General features: G+C 34.3%; 1 protein-coding gene across 1 annotated transcript; it reads right to left on the bottom strand.

Moving 5' to 3' along the window:
- Window positions 1–5,661: 5,661 nt before the first annotated feature.
- Window positions 5,662–8,114, bottom strand: LOC131807011 (4-hydroxybenzoate polyprenyltransferase, mitochondrial-like). Its single transcript, XM_059132033.1, has 3 exons — window positions 7,742–8,114; window positions 6,629–7,676; window positions 5,662–6,098 (listed from the first exon to the last, which is right to left on the bottom strand). The coding sequence occupies exons 2-3, from the start codon at window positions 7,628–7,630 to the stop codon at window positions 5,889–5,891; spliced, it is 1,212 nt and encodes a 403-aa protein (XP_058988016.1). The 5' UTR covers window positions 7,631–7,676; window positions 7,742–8,114; the 3' UTR covers window positions 5,662–5,888.
- Between the last annotated feature and the right edge of the window lie 15,124 nt (window positions 8,115–23,238).

Here is a 23,238-nt window from a genome sequence, read left to right as displayed (position 1 = left end):
TTAGAACATGCTATCGTATTTTGTTCTAAGCCGATTATAATATATAATAAAACAAAAAAAAAAAAACAAAATGTGAAAATGTGTGTATTTGCTTGTTTCTAAAGCAAAAAAGAACAAGAAACTAAACAAACAAAAAAAAAAAAGAAAAAAAAAAAACAAAATTATTGTAAAATATGTATTTTTCTGTTCAAAACGCTTATTTTTCAATATTTTTTAATATTTGTAATTATTATGTTAATTTTTATAATTTATAAGAAATCTTAATGTTTGAAAACTAAAATGAACTTTAAGGCTTGAATGTAAAACAAAACAAAAATTATATATCAAAAACAAACCATTTTTTATTTGTAAACAATTGAAATTAAATCATTTTATAAAAATATATTTAAAAATTCATTACTTTTAAATTTTTGAATTTTAAGAACAAAATTTAGGATTTGCTCAAAAACATACGTTATTTTTTATTATTTTAAATATTCTTTTTTTAGATTTCTAAAAAAATATTTCAAATTAAAACTTAAAAAACTGAAAAGGCTATTTAACATTAAAAACAAGAAAAACAATACACAACAAAAAATATTCCAACATTAATAACAACAAATAAACAACAATGAAATATGTATTAAAAATTACTAAATACAAAAGTTTTTAAAACTTGTCAAAAAAAAAATAATTTTTTAACATTACAAAATTAAATTTTAGAATTTGATTTTCGAAACATCATGGGGTTTGGTATGTTTTTTTTGATTTTTCCACAAAAATTCCCTGATCAGATTCATTTTCAACATAAACACCAAACCATTTACAAAAATCATAAATATTATTTTTATTTTTCTTTTAATGTAACGTTTTTTTTTTTATTTCGTAATAACAAAAGTAGTAGTTGTAGTATAAATTTTACTACTTATCAACCACACTATTTACAAGGGATTTATATTAAATATTTTTTCGTATTATAAAAAGAAAATTATTTAAAATTAAATATGTTTAGATTATAATTTTTTGTCAAACACCGCTTATTGTATTAATTGGATTCAATCTAATTAAATTTATTGAAAAAAAGAACGAAAATATATTTTATTCCTAGGAAACACTTTTAGTTTAAACGAAGTTGTTTTATTCTTTAATTCATTCCCTGGTGGGAAAATTTGTGATGGGGAAATTTGAGTAAATTATACAAAGTGTCCAGACCTCGAAATATGGGCTCTTAAATTTTCTCCCAAGACATCGTTGGTTGGAGAAATAATTCTGGCTATTTATACGTTTAAGATAAACTACTAACCTAATTACAGGGTGAGATGAAAAACGTGATGACGTGATGGAATTCAAGCGTGATGGTGTGATTTCTTTATATTTGACTGGAAAACCACAAGCGGTTATCGTTAGAGCACTCCAGCATTAAAATGTGTCTCGTACCATCCCTCGTTACCGTGATACTAGTAGCGTAGCCCGACGTCAAGAAAGTGGACGGAAGAAAACAGCAAAATCAGCAGAAATTGTTCGAAAAGTAAAGAAGCGACTTGATCGAAACCCGCGTCACAGTGGCCGAAAAATGGCTTGTGAGCTGAACATATCGCAATATTCCACTCGGCAAATATTGAAAAATTACCTTACCCATGGAAATTCCAAAAAGGGCAAGAACTTACACCGCAACGGAAAGAAAATAAACTCAAAAGAGCTAAAGAATTGCTTCGCTTGGCCCAAAGTGGTGAACTGCCGAATTTGGTTTTCTCCGATGGTCGCTCTCCACTCGTATTAATTGAACGTGGCATTAGAAAAAATGCGGAATATTATCGCTAAAATATTCTGGAGGGTGTATTAAAGCCTTGGGAACGCAAACATTTTGGCCGCAGACCTTGGATATTCCAACAGGACTCAGCACGCGCCACCCAAGAATGGTTACAAAATGAGGTGCCTCACTTTATTTCCAGCGCACAATGGCCACCAAAATCCCCGCATACCAATCCGTTGGACTATTGTGTCTGGAGTATTTTGGAAAGCAAGTTGGGCACTAAAAAATACCAAAGTGTCGGGAATGGGCCAAAATACCGCAAAACAATATTCGGGCAGCGTGTAACGGTTTCATTGGCCATTTGAAGGCCATAATTCATGCCAAAGGTGACCAATTCGAACAAATCTAAAATTTGATGCTATTCCGACATTTTTTTTGCTTTCATTCAATAAAATTAAAAAAAGAAATGAAAAAATGAAGGCGTTTGACTTTGTTGCAGTTTTTTTTATCTCACCCTGTATAGCTTGATTAAATTGAAAATGTCAGTAAAACCTACTAAATTTCTGTTATTACATTTAGACCCTGGTTGTTTATATAAAAACCAATATTTTGATCATGCGCATACAAAATTTTCGAGATTTGTATAATAACAAATCCGAGATTTTAGTCTACAACACGGGACTTTAAACGACCAGTCATTTGTAATTGTTTCAGAGCCCCATTTATCGATGTTCTCTTGACGTTAAGTGGTATGGTCTGACGGGCTTTACTGTCGTAGTTCCCTTTTGATGTAGCAATTGTGTTTGGTCAACAAAAGGCGAATGGCAAAATTTACGTTGAATTCTACCTTGAAGTCAAGTAAATTTTTTATTTATCATTGTGTCCGATACTCTTCGAATTTTCAAGTCGAACTTCATGTGTTTTCTAATGGCTCAGAAAAGGTATACTCGAACGTAGCTTACATTCGTGTTATAATTTCGAATGCCACCATTTCCACAAATCTTCTCTCATCTAAAACTAAAGTAGCTCCTCAAAAATCCATTTCTTTACATCGATTACAATTATGCGTCGCAGTACTGGCTTCCGAACTTCTGAAGGGCATTCTAAACATAATTTACATTTCTTTTAAAAAAAATGTATTGCTGAACGGCTTCTAAAGTTTTTCTTTCCTGACTTCACATTTCAAAATTTGAATATTCAAAACGATTCTCTTAAAACTGATGTCGAATTTTGCCCAGTAAAAAGTCATGTGACTTTCATTCAAAACTGTGAATCGGTACAAATCTTGTATTCCACTTGCAGATTATCTACCTTGCTTAATTAGTTGCCATTGGAGTTATTCCCAACACCCTGTTCTGGGGTTAAATTCTCGCATTCGTTTGGAATAAATTTAAGATGAGAATACGTAAATATCCTTCATTTACACCACCGAGACTAGATGGAGTCACTTTAAACCTCTCACCAGAAGCCAAATGCCTTCGCCCTATCCTTGACCGCCAATTAAGTTGGAAGAGGAACACTGAGGAACGAGCTAAGAGAGTCTTGATCGCACTTTATTCCTGTAAGAACTCCATAGGTAAAAGCTGGGGCCTCAAACCACACATCATTAAATGGATGTATGAGTCAATCGTTCGCCCCATTCTATGGTGGCATTCTTTGAAGATGTCAACCTACTCACGACACATTAACAAAGTTCAAAGAGCCGCATCCCTACTAATAACGGGTGCCTTCAGGAGATAACTCGGTTAAACCACCACGTGCCATTCCCTACAGGTTATTTACAGACATTACTCTGAGAGAATCCAACAAAAATGGCTGGACGAAATGGGATACACCATCTCCAAAAGAATCTGGCCTACATTCTCAGAGAAGAGAACAAGATCGCTGATGTCATTGTCAAAACCTGATTTAAAACTTGTGTTGGGTATCATTACAGATCATTGTAAAGTGAGGGCTATGACCTCGAAATGGGACAGCGACGACATTGACTACTGTAGGATCTGTCAAGATGAAGAAGAAATCGAGACAGTCGAACACTTGCTCTGCCACTGCCCATCACTCATTAATGTGAGACACGGACTAATGGGAGAACTAGTGTCACATGATCTGTCCTCTTTTTGTAACACTGACCCTATAGTAATACTTCGATTACCCAGAAGATTCGAGTGGCTAAAGACGACACTGCAAATTCTTCAGCCGTAGATAACACTCTATAACTCTATTTCTTATCTTCACCTCTTCTACCAATCACTTTTTTCCTCTATTCCTAACATTCTTCTAGGATGAACACAATGGACCTATAGGTCTCCGAGTGGAGCGGTTGCCATATGGTAACCGCGCGTCCTTTAACCTAACCTAACCTAGGGTCAAAAACGAACTAAGTCAACCTAAAACTCCTTTGTTCCTCTACGAAGAAGCCAGAACAGTTAACTGATCTATCATCTACTTTTCTTCCAAGTTCAAAATCTAAATTCTCAGCTTAAGGCTTTTAATGGTGGTCGTGACCAAAATGCACCGGCTGCAACGAGATTTCCCACTTCTCAATTCAACGAACGTTTTTCTACATTTTTTAGACAGAGATGAAATCAGGATGTCATTATATCAATGCTCAGGTCTTAGATAAACTCAAAGCCACAACCAGAATGGTGTAAAGGTGCTGAGTATCTTTCTATACTAGTGCTAATATGAGGTTAATGACCGAGTTACCAAATTTCGAAAATATTGCCGATAAAATTCTCCGATTTAATAAAGTATGTGGCATCGCAATATTTTCTGTCCCAGATTATTCAGCATTATCAATGAGGTAGGTGGAAAGCTTGGAGGTTTTAGACTTGTAGCTGACTACTTCAAGTTTTCATCTCTAAAGAACATTTGAAATTTGTGATATTTTTTCTAGCATCAGTTCCAATCTGATGTTCCTGTTCTTTTCCAGAATTTTCGGCATAATTATTAAGATGGGTTGAAAGCTTTGACGGATTTAATCGTGGAGATTATGCATTAAGGCCGAGTTTCGGAAATCAGCCGTTGTCATCTCTATGAAGCTTCTTAAATAATTTTTGTTGTTGTTCTTGTTGTAGTAGCTCATACAGCTGTGTTCGTTCTATTTCCATTTTCTGACTCCATTCAATCTGGTTCTGCCTCTAAGTCCAGTCTCAAAAAGATGCAACCTGTATGGGTTGTGTCCATAACGAGGACACAATCCGGATCGTAATTGAGCCAAAACTACTCGGGTTTGTCGGACAGCTCTAGTTCGTCAGATGCGACGGGTGGGGGATGGTCTCTTAGTACATTATTCACTTTTTATCCTTCAATAACTCCTGTTGACCTAGAGGCTTTCCCTTATACCTCTGCACCTCTCTCTCTAGATCATGAAGGTCTTTCCTTACGTGTCTGGGTGGAGGTTGCATATCCACAAGATGGTGATTCGGATGGCTTTGTCTATAACACACAAGCAGGTATTGCATTGATAGCATTTTGTTATGCTGTCGCACCCGTAAGTCCTTCACCTTTTCATGTAGGTGATCGTCAGGTGTCATGAGGAGGCACCCTGTTGCGGTTCTAAGGGCGGCATTCTGGCAGGACGGATTATTTTTCCACTGCTTCCGTATGCTTATTCATACTTTTTCGTAGTTTCTTTTTCACTGAAAAAAGCGATACCTGTTGGAGTGACTCACCTGATAAAAGCCAGTTAAAAGTCTAGTCGATACAACTTTGTGTAGATTGGCTTAAATTCTTCCTTTATGATTTTTAAACGATATTTTTCACTTGAAGTCGACTTGCATGACTAGTAACGCTGACAACGATTATCAGAGTTGAGACCGTGGAAGATTTGACAATATTAATATTTTTCAAATTTATCCTCAACACAAATATTTGAAGAAAAAAAAACATTCGACAAATCGAAATGAGAACAAAACTTTGACTTTATTTATTGAAAGATGTGTTAAGCTTCCCAGAAAAGAACATGTTATCCTGTATTGTATACAAACTATAAGCCAATTTACATGAATAATAACCAATGAAAAAACTATTATCGTTATCGATAAATATTTTTTTTAATTATGAACTAAAAAATGTGCAATTACTTGTTAAACAAAGTACTTTGGTGATAGAAAAAATAAACTAAAATTTAACCTAACCTATGTGTAAAGTAAGACTACGTAGATGGTAATGGTACAAACCCATTAATTGTCGGACTATTACTGCTACTAATTGCTGTTTTATTCGTTTTTGTTTCCTTTGTAGTGTCCTCCGATTTGAGTAGAGTACCAAGTACAATACCCAAAAATAATATTAATCCCACTTGACTATTGGAAAAGAACTTTTTGGCACAGTCTGTAGCGTTATCGATATTTAGGGAGTAGATCTGTAACGAAAAAAGAAAATAGATTAATTTTAAGTCATTTGTTAAGTCAAAATTATTCTTAAATTAGTTTTAAACAAATAGTATAATGTGCAAAATTGTTTAAATTTTTAAAGCGAAAAATAATATGTAATTATCGTAATCTGTGTGAGGTTCTGGAATATATGTCTTGTTCAACTCAAACACAAATTCTAAAATAAGTGTTTGAATAGTTCTGTAGTTCGTTCGATTCTCTAACTCATTTTACCGACAAAAATCGGTAACTTTTAAATCAAAAATTGACTACATTGGTATCTATCGGTAGGTCTTAGCGACGTCTTTAATTTCGTCGTTACCTCACCGATAAATTTCGTTAATTGCCGAAATTTACTTACTTTTACCGGTATATCAAAAAACAAAAAATCACACCACTGGCAACAGATTTTATAAAATGCTTCTAATATTTGTCGTATAAAGTTTTAGTGAAAATATCAATTCCTAGGGCGTTGACTACACTTCGGTGACCAAAGACGGACATTCTCTAATATGATTACCTGTTGTATTAGGTGACCGCCAACGATACCCACAGACGCGTAATACGGCAACGTTTGATCACATGCCATACCAGCTGCTGTGAGTCCTGATAACATTGCCGCTGTGAATCCAGACAACCAGATTTTTGTGTTGTCACCAAAACGCAAAGCGGTCGACTTAACGCCAATTTGTACATCATCTTTTTTATCCTGGTGGGCATAAATCGTATCATAGATTATCGTCCAACATATGCCAGAGAGATATAGAGGTAAACATGCCGACCAATCTACAGAACCTTGGGTGGCACACCAACCCAACAAGGCTCCCCAATTGAAAGCCATACCCAATACTAACTGAGGCCAATAGGTAATACGTTTCATTAACGGGTAGGTTACGACCAGACCCAAGGAACATGCACCCAACATAATACATTCCAAATTCAACTGCAACAGGACCAACAGACCTAAACTTAATTGGGCAGATAAGAATACTATGGCATCGAATGGTGTCACTTCACCACTAGCCAATGGCCGATTGCGCGTTCTTTCCACCTTCTTATCAATATCACGATCCCACAAATCATTTATGGTACAGCCAGCTCCACGCATTATCAAAGCACCACTGGCAAATAATGCTAACATATAGAGATCAGGCCAACAACCAGCATTGGCGCTCAATGCTATACTCCATGCACAGGGCCAGAATAGGAGGTAGGTACCAATAGGTCGATCCATACGCATAAGGCGTACATATGGGGAAATTGCTGTTGCAACTTGTTCAGTCAGTTTTGTGGTTGGCGTCACATTTGAAACTTTATCTTTGATGTCTTGCTGTAGCAATAGCGAAGATTTGTGTAAACATCTTGAACCCAATCTCAAATAGTTACAGGTGGGTGTTATAAAGTTCACAGGTTTTCGATTATGAATTCTTCTATCTTCAGTGTTTGTGGCTTGAAATTTCACACCTAAGCAACTGGGCTTGGGAAATCTTGAATGTATGAGCAATCCTCGTAAACTTAACATTGGTATATTTTAGATCAAAGGGGGAAAGGATACAGGCGATGTAATTCTGAAAAGCGAAAATAGAATCATGTATGAATTATATCCCTGATATTACATAGCCATAGCTCTTACCTTATGTTAGTTTAAATGGCAAGATGCGGTTTACTTCAGTATGCATTAAACTAAACTTGTTTCTTCTTTCTGTGATTTTTCAATCGATCATCTAATTCACTGACATCTGTTGAAGGGTCAAGGCTCTCTTATTTTTTGCATTGACACCGTTTTAATTCGGAACATGAGTTGGTTTACAGGCACCGGCTTTATCTGTCCACTTATTTTTCAGCACATTTCTTGTAATACTTTTCGTTAATTATTTACATTTACTTATATAATTTTGTTCTTGTTCTCAAGTTAGAACTAAACTACAAACAATTTATTTACATGCGCATGGTCAAAAAACAGCTGTTAATTATTACTTCTTCTTCTTCTGACATATGTTTTCATGTGTCTTTTCCACCATATGTTTGGGTGGTATGAGACACTGAGGCCGGTACCCGATAGTTAAAAAAAATAAAAAAAATGACGTCGTAGCAAAATTTATTCAATTAAAACAATGGTTAACGCAAATCGTTTGTTTTATATTGAAGAACTGAAATATAGATTTATTTCACGAAATTAATTACAAATTCGTTTTGTTTATTATTTTGCGACTGAAATGAAGTTGCCATTGTGAAAAAATGCACCGACTACCAGTTACTTTTACAAAAAGCTTGCCATATCTTTGTAAAAAAAAATCATTTATTTTAACGGAAAGATGTAATGATCAAAACCCGATGTAAACTTTATGCTTTACTTTTCCTAAAGTAAGGGATAACAAAAGTGTAATATAAAGGAGTGATATGAGAACGGGCCACAGACTTTTAAATATGCAACAGTTGGTTTTATTTTTTTTTTAACAAAATTGTCATATTTGGAGAACCCTCGAAACAAGAATGTAATTATGGGGTTATTCCACAAGATTAAATCTAAAATAGTAGGGTAATACAGTTTTATCACGACATTGTTCAATGTGTTACCCATTTACGTCGAAAATTAGCGTTTATTTGCCATCAAACTTGAAATAATTTCAAATTATTGAATTTTTTATTCAAAACAATACACACACAATCACACAATGTTTATTTGTTTTGACAGAATATGGCTCCAAAAGAAAAAAAAATTTATTTAGGGGATATGCCAAAAATTTTAATTTTTCTCTTATTCTTCCTATACGAAGCCAATCAGATGTTAGTATGATATGCATTTTTCAAAAGATATTACAAATTTCAATAATTTTTTATATGGGCTTTAATTTTTCTATCAGGTAACAGATGGCAGGCGACATAACAGAAATGCATTGGAAATTGTAGAACAATATGTTATTCCGATATCGCCGAAAAATGGCGGAAATACGCGGAAAAAAATATCAGGTATGATAGACATGCTCTCAAAAATCTATTCCAGAGCATTTCCTTTTACATTGAATCGATAAAATCAACAACAACCCTTAAAAAGTGTCAGCTCTGTTAAAATATAACATAATGCTATGTCACGATATCGTGACATAACATAATTTTCCACATCCAACGCCATCTATTACAGAAGAGTAACAATGTAATGTCCCATCCAAAGACATATACAAAGACATAAAACTATAAAGATTGGACAAAATGCATATGGACTTTAATTTTTCTATCAGGTAATAGAGGGCAGGCGACTTAACAGAAATACATTGGAAATTTTAGAAAAATATGTTATTCCGATATCGCCGAAAAATGGCGGAAATACGCGGAAAAAAATATCAGGTATGATAGACATGCTCTCAAAAATCTATTCCAGAGCATTTCCTTGTACATTGTATAGATAAAAATCAACAACAACCCTTAAAAAGCGTCAGCTCTGTAAAATTATAACATAATGCTACGATATCGTGACATCACATATTTTTCCACCACCAACGCCATCAGCTATATTCAAATCTGAACCGATCTCTATAAAATTTAGCAAAGGTGTTTCTAAGCTGGTAGCGTAGCCCGACGTCAAGGAAGTGGGCGGAAGAAAACAGCAACATCAGAAGAAATGGTTCGAAAAGTAAAGAAGCGACTTGATCGAAACCCACGTCGCAGTGGCTGAACACATCGCAATGTTCTATTCGCTTGGCCGAAACTGGTGAACTGCCGAATTTGGCTTTCTCCGATGAGAAAACATTCGTTGTCCAGCAGTTTGTAAACAAACAAAATAATCGTGTTTACTTGCCAAAGAGGTCAGCTGAGAATGTGCACCTACGGTTGGCCACCACAACTCAAGCGCCGGCAATGGTGATGGTGTGTATGGCCGCCATAACAGCCGATGGTGGCTCTCCGCTCCTATTAATCGACCGTGGCATCAGAATATATGCTGAATATTATGGCGAAAATATTCTCGAGGGTGTATTAAACATTTTGGCCTTGGACATTCAGACAGGATTCAGCACTATCGCACTCAGTACGCGCCACCCAAGAATGGTTACAGAATATGGTTTCTCGCTTCATTTCCAGCGCACAATGGCCACCAATACCACGGATACCAATCCGTTGGACTATTGTGTCTGGAATATTTTGTAAAGCAAGGTTGACACTAAAAAATACCAAAGTGTCGATCACCGTCGCAAAGCAACATTCGGTTAGCGTGTGACGGTTTCATTAGCCATTTGAAGGCCATAATTCGTGCAAAGGTGACCAATTCGAACAAATCTAAACTTATTCTAATATTTGATGCTATTTTCGACATTTTTGCTTTCATTCAATAAAATTTAAAAAAAAAATTAAAATAATTGCGTTTGACTTTGTTGCAGTTTTTTATCTCACCCTGTATAGGGTATAATAAATAAATAATTTTTGCTTTAGGTGTTTCTGATACGTAAAACAGTTATGTGTTCCACATCTCAGGAAAACGAAATTTATTCATTTTAAAAATAAAAAAATAAGATTTAATATTTAAATATTTTTAGGTACTATTAGTTAATAATGTAATCCTCCAATGGCGTTTTTTAGGTCTTCTTAAAAATTTAAATTTGGGAATGAAGGGACATTAAAAAATGTAATCTTACGATTGCATGAGATTACCTTTGTAACTGTACCATGTCCTTCATTTTATTCAATGGGTATACAACTTACAGAAACTTTACCATGTTGTAGGGTGTCCCTTTGCTTACTTATTTACTATTGATTTTATGTGTTCTGATCTGAGAAAATATATTCAAATTTTAATAGGCTCAAAGAAATATTTTAGATCACTTTTCATTATGCGTTTCTGAACAAAGAAATGTATCCAGCCTCTGTCGATATTAAACTTTGGAAACATCATAAATAGAGTCGTTCTATTCCTATGATCAATTTTTCAGTGGATTTCTACATATTTTTAGTTTGTCTTAAAAATATCACATCTAGCTTTATTATTTAAAAAAATAATGCAAGCAAGAGAAATAAATTCGTAAACTTCCCCCTGTAATTCTGGCTGTGAGAACTGACTGTCCGCCTGCCACAAACAGACTTAATTAAATTGTTACTGTATCATTTTGAAAAATTTCCCCTGAGGCATCCAACAATTACCGAATACAAGCAAATCTCTGTTTACCTTTGTGGCTGGTTTGGCAGGCGTGCGCCTAATGTTTACTTAGTCCTTTGTTCCTGTCATTTCGGAAATGTTACAAATTCGATTAGCTTGGTTTGAGTATCACTGAAATATTAAAACCTTATGGTAAGAAAAACTTTAATGGACATGAGATCGCCGAGGGCTATTTAAATTTGTTTTTTTTTTTTTTTAATGTCATCAACAATTGGTAGGAAAGATATCAGGGATGCTCCTCAAATGCTGGTTTTATTTAATTCTAATAGAATTTCCTGACTAAAAGGACAATGACACAGTTGCTGATAAATTTTGATTTAACTGAGGGTTAAATAAATTTAGATGCAGATTGTTTGCGTTAACGATAGATAGGAAAATATATCAAAATTTGTTCTTGTGTCATAGGCTTCCCACCAATTGCAAAATAATAATAAAATTACTAAAATTTTGTTATAAAATATGAGAGTGACGAATATAAACGGCAAAATATGTGTCCAAATCCTTTACTGAACGAATCCCTATTTTATATTTGACTAGCTGAACCAGTTGTGCTTCGCATGAGGAAGGCAGGAACATGCCAAATTTAGTCCGCATACACGAAGAGTTTGTCTTTCAGATTTATTAATTTCATAGCAAACTGCAATCTTTAGAAGTTGAGTGGCATTTCTGTTGCAATTAGAGAATTCGAGGTAGCAACATACTTCCCCGTAATAATCGTATCATCAATTAAATTGTGGTGTAGTTTTTTACTTTTAGCCTAATGCCATTGCACAGTGGTCGAGGTCGTATGGGAACAGCGGCCAAAAATACTTTCAGTGCAGATATCAATATGATTCTTTGGTTATGGTACCTTGATGGGATAAAAATAAAACATGTGACAAAATGGATATGATCGATGCATGTTTTGGCATGGTCCCCTTACAATGTACCTCCCGAATAAGGATTATTTGCCCAATTTTTGTCACATTTCTACACAACATTGTTCTGTTATTTGACATTTTACGCTCTAGAGAGCTAAAACATAGTCTTACTGAAAATAATTTGGAACGGCCCGCCTTCAGGTAGAGTCCCCCTGTAAAGGTACCTCCAAAAATAGAAGTATTTTTTATACAAATCAATTTCAAATTTGATTATTTTTTTGTAAACAAAATAGACATTTTTTGTAAACAAAATAAATAATTCAATATAAAATTAAATCAAAGGATATTTATAAATTTCAGTTTTATTCAAGTAAATCAAATGCAGATTTTAATAATATAGATTTTTTATTGCTTGGTAACGTTCGCTGTCCCGTTATAAAAGGGTCAGAGCTCAGAAGAAGACAGTTAATAAGATCTGTGTTTGATGAAACACGAGAATTTTTTTCGGGTATGATTTAGTCGAAACTTTTTTATATCTTTGTTTCTAGACTCCACGGCCACCTCCTATAATTCTCCAATCGATACAATGACAAATTTGTAATATCGGGTGCATGTATTAAAATTTTATGAGCTGCGGGTGGAAGATAGTGCCATGGATATCTATTTGTCAACTCTTTAGCCGTTTCCAGTGCAAAGGCCTTAAGTTTTTCGACATTAATATTATGCCCAGAAGACAATGCAGGCAACATTATTGAACAGCCCTCAATTATATCCTTATCGATAATCTATGTCACTAGCACCATAGAACTGACTAAATTTGAGCGAAGTCACTTCAGTATATTGGGCATAACATACAAATCTGACAAAATCTGAAAGTTAAATTAGCACGTCCAGATTCTTAGGACCATTACTAATGGCGTGAAAAAAATCACATTGGAGGATTCAGGGGGGAAAACAATTAAAACTTTAACTGAAATCCAATTTTATTTTCAAAATTAATCTTAAAGGCAACACAGAACACTCGCACCGTCTATATTATACAAAACTACTAAACACACAAATTACTGCACTAAAAATAAGTCAATACCTTGCTTTTCAATAATTATGCCAAGAATTGTCATTTTAAAATGTATTTAATTTTGTAATACAGATCTATTTTTACTCCACTTTTTCACTGATCCCAATGAAAAAAGCAACCAACTACATTTTCTCTTTTTTGATGCTATTTTCGAAGTGTCCCGTTAGGATGAATCCAAGATTATTATGTTTTCTAAAAAGCTTAACCTCTTAAGAGTTCATGTGTACACATTTGACAATAAATATCTGATCTTCATTTTTTGAATTTTGGCCAATGGCAGCGACCACTGTGCATTGCAAAGACGTTGTGGGTCAATGCTTCTTAATAAAATCATATCCGAATCTGAACCAATTTCAATACAATTTGAAAAATTTACTTTTACACCAAATTCCGTCACACTTTCCGTATGTCATTGAAATTGGAGGTACATACCGTGTTTGGTGCATCAATGTGTGAAATCGGCCGAGAAAAAAAAAAAAAAAAAAAAAAAAAAAAAAAATATATATATATATATATATATATATATGGGAGATATATATATATGGGAGATATATCCAAATCTTAACAGATTTCTAATTAATTTATTATTATTAATTAATTTATTATTTATCAAATTAATTATTGTAACCAAATTCTGCCACACATTCTGAATTTCATTGGAATTGGACATACATATCGTGTTTGGTGTATAACATACAAGAAATCAACCGAAATATATATATGAGAGATATACCCAAACCTCAACCAATTTCAATATAATTTGGCAATTTTTTTGTGGTACCAAATGTTTTCCCTCTGTTCGAATTTCATTGAAATCGGACATATGTATGGTGTTTGGTGCATCAAATATGTGAGATCGGCCGAAAATATATATATCCAAATTATAACCGATTTCAACATAATTTGACAAATTTATTTTCGGATCAAACCCCGTCACACATTCCAAATTTCATTGCAATCGAACATACATATAGTGTTTGAGGCATCAAATAAACGAAATCGGTCGAAAATATATATGGGAGCTATATACAAATCTTTACCGATTTCAATATAACTCAAGCCGAATTTAATTGGAATCGGGCATACGTATCATTTTTGGTGCATCATTTCGTTAATTTGTGAATTAATAAGCAATTATAAGCATAATGGCTGTTACTGATTTCAGTTTTTTCCATAATTACAGGAAAACACAAAAACAAATATTGTGGTCAAGTTCTGAAATTTTGCTATTAAGATTTCCTGAAGGTGCCGTATCAACGGACATAATCCTCATTACAATTATGGGGATTATGACTGTTTTTTTCGGCAATAACCCCCATAATGGAGTGGGGATTATGTCCAAAATTGGGTCATAATTCCCTGAAAGTAGCGAACATATTTCCAATAATAATGGGGACTATGTCCAAAACGATTGCAAACATAAACCCTGTTATGGGGTAGGTATTTTCATCCTGATTATGGCAAAGAAATCTTTTCATGGGGGAAATACTCGGTTATTCGGTCGAAAGTTTGGATACAAAATCCGGCTTTCATCTGGATTTATGTATATAACTTTTAAAGCTTTTATAAGTAGACGGTCTTCGGCCAGTACTTGACATTTTGTCACCTGGGATATGTCTAGCACCGGCTACGCGATCCATGGTTTTTCTAAAGTTTATAACTGTTGTAAATAGCCGGCCTTTATTTTAAAGTCAATATCTTGGGAACGACAAGAGATGTCAACACATCATTTTTAAAGGGCAAGAGTGTAGGCTATAATATAGCGTGTAGATCTTAATACACCATCATGGGTCCATTTTCGACTTTTTGGGGTTTTTCAAAAAATTCCAGTTTAAATATTGGTACCATTTTTCTTATATTGCTTCGGAGCCGGTTCACATAGGTATTTCCATTTTCTACATATCAGTTTAGTCGTAATCAGGTAATAAAAATTTCAGATTAATCCGAACATAGTCCCAAAACTTTTCTTTTCCACAACAAAAGGTCATACTCCGCGGATGTTTCCCCACTTTTTATGGGGGTTATATTTTGATGATTTTAGCGACAATATTCACCCGAATTGTTTCAAATTTGGTATTTGATGTTCGAAATGGATACTACAGCCTAAGACCGAAAATTGTCTGTGCAGATCCACGCTTCCTATAGCCCTCATACCTCATACGGTACCTTCCTTCGGTATTTTGGTAATTTAAGCGACATTATTCACCGGAAATGTTTCAAATTTGGTATTTGAAGTTCGTAATGGATACTACAGTCATAAACAGAAAATTGTCTTTGAAGGACCACGACTTCGTATAGCCTCCTTAAAGCGGTACCTCCCGATATTCGATATTTTTATGATTTTAGCGACTTTATTCACCAGAATTGTTTCAAATTTGGTATTTGAAGTTCATATTGGATACTACAGCCTAAGACGGAAAATTATCTGTGCAGGTCCACGTCTTCGTATACCTCCCGATATTCGGTATTTGGATGATTTTAGCGGCTATGACAGAAAATTGTCTGTTGCAGGTCCACGTTTTGGTGGTAATTCCCTATATTCGGTATTTTAATGATTTTAGCTGCATTATTCCCCGATTTTTTTTCAAGTTTTGCATTTGAATTTTGTAATGGCTTATGACAAAAGTTTCCTATGCAGGTCTACATGGTCGTATTGACCCTAATATAACGGCTAAATTCGGTTTTTTATGATTTTAACAGAATTTTTAACGGATTTTTTTTTTTGAAAATTGCCAAATTCGTTCCAAATGGTGGAGGGGATTTAAATTTCGGTCTGGCCGAACTTATAGCCTTTTTAGTTGTTTTAATTGACTTTTCAAAATAATTTCAGTTTTAAGTAAATTTAAGTTTTATAAAATATCATATCATTGTTCATCCTAAACATAGACATTGCAGATATGGCAAAACATATCGTTTTCTTACCAGGTAAACTCATCGAATTCCCAAACCATAGACCTTCGCAACTAGCTCTAATTGTGGTGAAATACATACGTATTTGCACCCGAAATGTTCCAATTATGCACACGGCACACAAAGCCAATAAGAACAAGCTAACCGAAAAACCTCTTCAGAGAGGAACGTGTGATTTTGCACGCGTTACCACCACCAACTGAAATATTTCTTAGCGACGGGACAACTTTGAAAAACAAACTCGAACACAGAAGACGGCAGTTAACAGGTGAAGGTACTTAGCAATGCGACGCTATCGGCGGGCTCTACACACAGAGACATGGCGTTAGAAACAGCGAAAATATGATCCCATAATAGGTGATATGATATATACAAAGGCTGGACGAAATATACCCATTATAAAAAAATTGCTATATTAATAAACTTATCATTTTGCAAAAAAGAACAAAGAGTCTAGAACAACAAACAAGCAAGCAAAAAAAAAACTAATTGAAACCGTACACGTTCCGAATTGGTTTATGATCAAGGCATATGTGATCGATCAAATCGATCGATAAATGATTTATGTGGTACTCGATGCAGCTACACATGGAAATTTTTGGAAAAGTTTTTGTTTTTTTTTTATTTTGCAGATTATTGATTGAGGGAAGGTACAAAAGGTTAGCTGTGACTAGGGTGTTACATTTATATAGTTGTTGCCTCGTTTAAGCTTAATACATTTGATTGGGATCATTTGTTGATCATAAGATCAGTATGGTCTTGTGTTATTTTTCTTTTGTAGGATGCCTCTCCGCGAGAGGGTTGTCTAGTGTTTTTTTTTGTTTATTTTATCTCAAAGATAAGCTTTTGTTTACATGACCATCTTTCACTCTTTACCGGACTGGTATACTCTTTGCTTCTTTGTGTACTCTTAATATGCTCTTTCCTCTCACTGATCTCTTGTGGCGCTAATTACATACCATGAGTATCTCAGTTCTGTAAATGAATGATTTCTCTATTTATGTGACTTTGAAAGTGTACTTCACAAAAAGTGTTTTATGATTAGAAATCTTATCATATCTCTTGAAGGTCACTGCAGTTGCATATACATATAAATACGATTTTGTTATATATATATTTTTGTAAATTTTGTTCGCAAAATTGTTTGTTTTTACTTTGTCTATTTTGATAACAACAAATTAGAACGTTTCAGTTTGGTATCTGTCTGTTTTGTCGACACATGTATCTATACCCTAAAACTATGTCCATTTATTTAAATATGTTCTGACTTATTAAAAACAAGTAAAAACCTGTAAGTTCGGTCGGGCCGATCTTTGAATACCCTCCACCATTTGGAACGATTTTGGATTTTTTCAAAAAATAAAATCATTTTAAATCTTAAAAATACCTAATGTAGCCATTATATTAGGGTCTATATGACGAAGTGGCCCTGTATAGGCAACTTTTGTCATATACCATTACAATATTCAAATGCGAAACTTGAATAAAAAATGTAGCTTAAATCATCAAAATTCCGAATATAGGAAGGTACCGTTTTATTGGGGCTATACAAAGACGAGGACCTGCACAGACAATTTTCTGTCTTAGGCTGTAGTACCCATTACGAATTTCAAATACCAAATTTGAAACAATTCCGGTGAATAATGTCGCTGAAATCATCAAAATACCGAATATCAGGAGGTACCGCTATATGGGGGCTATTCGAAGACGTGGGCCTGCACAGACAATTTTCTGTCTTAGGCTGTAGCATTCATTACGAACAGCAAATACCAAATTTGAAACAATTCTGGTGAATAATGTCGCTTAAATCACCAAAATACCGAAAATAGGGAGGTACCGTTATATGGGGGATATACCAAGATGTGGACCTGCACAAACAATTTTCTGTCATAGGCTGTAGCATCCGTTTCGAACTTCAAATACCAGATATGAAATAATTCCGGGGAATAATGTCACTAAAATCATCGAAAAAGCGAATATCGTTAGGTACCATTATACGGGGCCTATACCAAAACGAGGACCTACATGGGCCATTTTCAATACCAAAAGTCCTGCAGACATGATATACATGTCAGTAAAATTTTATCAATCTACTTCATTTCGTTCGGAAGCTAGAGAGATTTCCAGAGACGGATAGACGGAGAGACGGACAGACATCGCTAAATCGACATAAAATTTTATGCTGATCAAGAATATATATACTTTGTGGGGTCTAAAATGTACATTTCGAGGTGTTAAAAACGGAATTACAATCTTAATATACCCTTCATAGGTTACGAAAAGTTATATAATGGTACTAAATCTGTGAAATTTTATTATGTGAACGAATATAGGTAACGAATATAGGTAAAATTTGGTATAATAATCACATTTGGAAAGTTGGTTTGATATATAAAGGTGCGTTTGGAAATGTGTACTAAGTTTGCGATCGGTACTAAATGGTTTTGAAAACGTGTAACATTAGTGCACGGTAAGTACTAAATAGTACTATATTTGTTAGAATTTGGTATTGGTGGAACAGTTGGTGCTTAAAATCTGTGATTTGGTATCAGGGTCGCTGTTCGTTTGTATGGCCTGGACATATGGAAGTGGTTCGGAAATGTGTACTATAATTGTACGAAATGTACTATGTTTGGTATTGGGTTACAGGATAGAGATAAAATTCTGAAATTTGATATTAAAATTTGGGAATGCGTCCTATATTTGTAAAAGAACTAATTCGTACTAAATTTTGATTGGGTTGGAATCCCGAATTGAAGATTGAGAGACCTCATGGTATCTAAAACTGAGATATGAATAATTGTACTAACTTTTGTATTGTGTTAAGGAATAAAGCTGGAATTCCAAATTTTTATAATGAGGTTCTGTTCGTATAGGGCTGGAATCCAAAATTTCATATTGAGGTCCATGTTGATATCTGAAATTTTAAAAAATACTGAATATTACTAAATTTTGATTTGGGTTATATAAATAAATTCATAAAAAAGAGCTGGAATCCTGACATTTTATAATGAGGTCTCTGTTGGTATCTGGGATTGGTATATAAAGGGGGTTTTGGAATGGGTACTACATAATTGTCCAAAATGTACTAAGGGATACTAAATTTAAAATTGGGTGAACGAAAGTAGCTGAAATCCTGAAATTTGATGTTAAGATTACAGATGGTGTCTGAGGTTGAGATATAGTGATGTTTTTGAAAATGCGTACTATAAGTCTTCGAAAAGTACTAAATGTTACCAAATTTGGTATTGAGTGAAGTGATGGAGCTAGAATCCTGAAATTTGATATTTGATATTGATTGTTGGGTTTTGTTCGAATTTGCTCGAAAAGTACTAAATTTGGTATTGGGTGAAGCGATAGATCTGAAAACGTGAAATGTTATATTTAGATAACTGTTGGTGTCTAGGCTTGATTTATGAAAGGAATTTGCGAATGAGTACTAAAATTATATGAAAAGTAATAAATATTACTAAATAGAGGTATTTCTTGGTATCTTGTGTCGGTTTTGTAAATGTGTACTATAAAAGTTCGAAAAGTACTAAATAGTTCTAAACCTGGATCGCTGTTGGTGTCTAGGAGGGAGAGATTTATATTATTTTGGATATACGTACTAAATGTTACTAAATTTGGTAATGGGTGAAGGGAAAGAACTGAAATTCTGAAATTTGCTTTCTAGAGCTTACACATGGAGACGTTGAAATAGTTTTTGACAGAAAAATGTGAAGTGGGTCCATTGTGTAATGGTTTTACTGATATCGTCCTCGGTAAACTTCAAAATGAAAGATATTGAAGACTTTTTGGTGTAAAAGGCAAAAATTTTCCTTTTATTCTCTCCGAATAAGAAAAAACTTGAATAATATGTAAAATCTTAAAAGTCAGTATATATAGTACGATTTTTAAAGTTTTAATTACAAATTTTTATCAAACTGTACAAATTGTGCATTGAGTAGTAAAAAGGCCTGACACAAACTTTTGTGGAAACTTTTGTGAACTTTAGTGGGGCAGATAACAGGAAGAGGGGATCGAAAAATGTTGACACTTTGAGGGGAAGGTATTAGAAACAATTGGTTAATATTCCCATGTTTTCTTCTGACCCAAGTTTGATAAAGATTTTACGACATATCGGGTACTTACTAAATGTTCCGCATTCTAACTACAACAAGTTAAAACGCCGAAATATGACACTGAAAACTGGAAAACCATGTGGCTTGGTATCGGGATTAAATTCTTTAAAAATATTAAAAGTAATTTTTCCAGTTCTCACTCTGTGTAACATAAAAAATAATTACAAGGAAATTACCGCTGGTTATGAAAGTATAGATGCAGAAAGAAGGCACGTGTATCGCCTTTTTGAAAGTTTACATCGCAAAGTAACCAAAATAGAGGGGGAAAGTTCCCCCTCTTCCACACTTGTGGGAATTTTCCGATTAGGATTCCTTTGAATCCTTTCATTTTCATAGTGTCTTCGGCAATATTACAGATAAAAACACGGTGGAAACTTTTAACCCTCAAGCGAGTCACCAAGGGTTATTCGGTCTTTTTCCAAATATGGTTAAACACTCCTCTTAAACGGAATCGTAACAAGTCAATATACTCTAGAAAATTATTTGTCATACAATTCTATTACCATATTTTAGAAAAAGAGCCAAAAAGCCCTTTTCTTGACTAGTTTTCGACCAAAATATTCGCCGTATTTTTATCTGCGATATTGCCGAAGTACACTTTCAAAACGCCAGTACGAGTATCTTCTTTTTTAAGCTCTGCTTTCATAATCTGCCGGATTTTAAATTTAATTTAATCGCGCCTTGTAATTTATTAATTCCAATTTCAAATGGAACAAGTAAGGAAAGGCTATAGTCGTGCGGGGCCAACCCTCTGTTTCCAAATCCATTTTGGAAAATTTGGGTTTTGAAATGATGTCTTAGAGTACTGCCCAGATGTTACCCTTAGGGTTTATACCAGGGGCATATACTCAATATTTAAGCAACCCATCTTGTTGTTAAATATTCAAAACAATGTCACACGAAAGTTGTGGTCCATTTTAAAGCTGAATCCAATGGTATACAAAATGCTAGACTTCTTCCCTGTCCTTAACTTTTTTCTCATGGAAAATTCCGTGTCGATTGGTTTTCAATTGTGATCTGTAGAACGACAACAAAATCGGAACCCCTAAATGTACATCTTAATAACAATAGGCTTCAATTTTGACCCTAACACCCCCTCTGTGCAAAATTTTGTAAGGATCGGACGATAATTGCGACCTTTCTATAATACCCTCAACACATAGTGTTGCGGCGGGTAGAAAAACTTTAGAAAATGTGCAATTCAAAATTATAAGACCTGGAGCATTTGGCCAATATTTAAGCACACCGTCGTGTTGTTAGGTATTTAAACAATGTCACACGAAAGTTCTGGTCCATTTTACATGTAAATATAATCCAATGGTCATCCAAAATGCTAGACTTCTGCCCTGTCCTTAACTCTCTTCTTCATGTAAAATTCAATGTCCATTGGTTTTCAATTATGATCCGTAGAGCGACTGCAAAATCAGAACCCCTAAATTTACATCTCAATAACAACAGGCTTCAATGTTGACCCCTGTGCAAAATTTCGAGAGGTACATAATATCTTCAACACATAGTGTTGCGGGTTGTAGAAAAACTTTAAAAAATGTAAAATTCAAAATTATAAGTCAAATTGAAAAAATATTACAAAAATTAAAAGAGTAACACAAAATATTAATTATACCCTACACCAGTTCAAGAGTTCAAGTCGAATTTATTGTCCGAAGTACAGGTCGCATTTATTGCCCGATTCAGATGAAATTTTGCACAAATAATTCGTTTGACCCAAGGACGAACCCTATTGAAATTGGAGATAATCGATCGAAATTTAGGTATAGCTCCGATGTATATTTTCGTTCAATTTGCCGTATATTGTGCACCAAACATGTAATATCAGGCCAAATAGTATGCACGTACGACCAAATTGGACCTGAAAATAAGTATGCCAAATTTGATCGAAATCGGTTCAGATATAGATTTGCCCATTTGCCTTTTATTGTGCATCAAAAGTGTAATATTAGCCCAAATGGAATGGAATTTGGTACTTACGGCCGAATTGAGTCTAGAAACCAGTATGTCACATTTGGTGGAAATCGGTTCAGATATAGTTATTTAAATTTTTTTGTTGAATTTGCTCTGCATAGCCGTAATATGGACTCTGTAGTAACGATATTCGGGGAAATATATCAAACACAGCTTAGAAATATCTTTGCCAAATTTTATCGAGATCGGTTCCGATTTGGATATAGCTCTCATATATATCTATCCAATTTCAACTTAATTGTGCGCAAATGCCTCGACAAATTTAGTAGAAATCGATGCAGAGGAGGATATTCCTCCCATATATTAGTTCCTTTGGACTTTTAATTATTACCATAATTATAGTTGGTATGATTTAATTCTCACAAATTCCCCATTAAAACTTTTATTTGTCATTTGTTTATTGTCATTTTTTGCGCGATTTTCATAGATTTTATCCTTGTCTGGAAAGAGACCATTCCTAATGATGATTGAGAGAAATCATGTCATCTATAGAGCAACAGCAAAATCGGGAAATTTTTCTATTTTGGTCCCTAAAATTTTTGCGATCACCTCCAGAAATGCAATTGGCTTCTATTCTGACCCTAAGCCCACCTCCATTTTCAATTTCGGATAACCGTTAGCGACCTGTTGCGTGATTACAAATTAACATGGACAAACGATTGAACGGACGTACAAAGCTAGATGAACTCAGCTCGGCGAGATATGCAGATCCATATATAGTTTCCTATTTCGGGGAATCTTTTGGGCCAAACCAACTTATAATACCCCCCAGTGTTATAGGGTATAAAAATTGATATTACAAATTTCATTTGTTCTGCTTTGTTCCTCTACCAAGAAGCTAGCCGATGAACTAAGCCAGTCAAATAAGCTTTTTATGTACTCTCGCCTTTAGTACTAAGTCTCTCAGGTTATCTCATGTCTTATACCGATTGGGACTGATGGGCTCCATAACTTTTGCATTTATTCGCTTTTAGTACATTTTACGAATTTCCAAAAATTCAGTTTTATCTCAAGATGTTAACAAAAATT

The sequence above is a fragment of the Musca domestica genome, unplaced genomic scaffold, assembly GCF_030504385.1.
Source record: "Musca domestica strain aabys unplaced genomic scaffold, Musca_domestica.polishedcontigs.V.1.1 92, whole genome shotgun sequence".
Classification (NCBI taxonomy): Eukaryota; Metazoa; Arthropoda; class Insecta; order Diptera; family Muscidae; genus Musca; species Musca domestica.
Note: the sequence above shows the minus strand (reverse complement) of the source record. Positions and strands in the feature narration are given on the sequence as shown.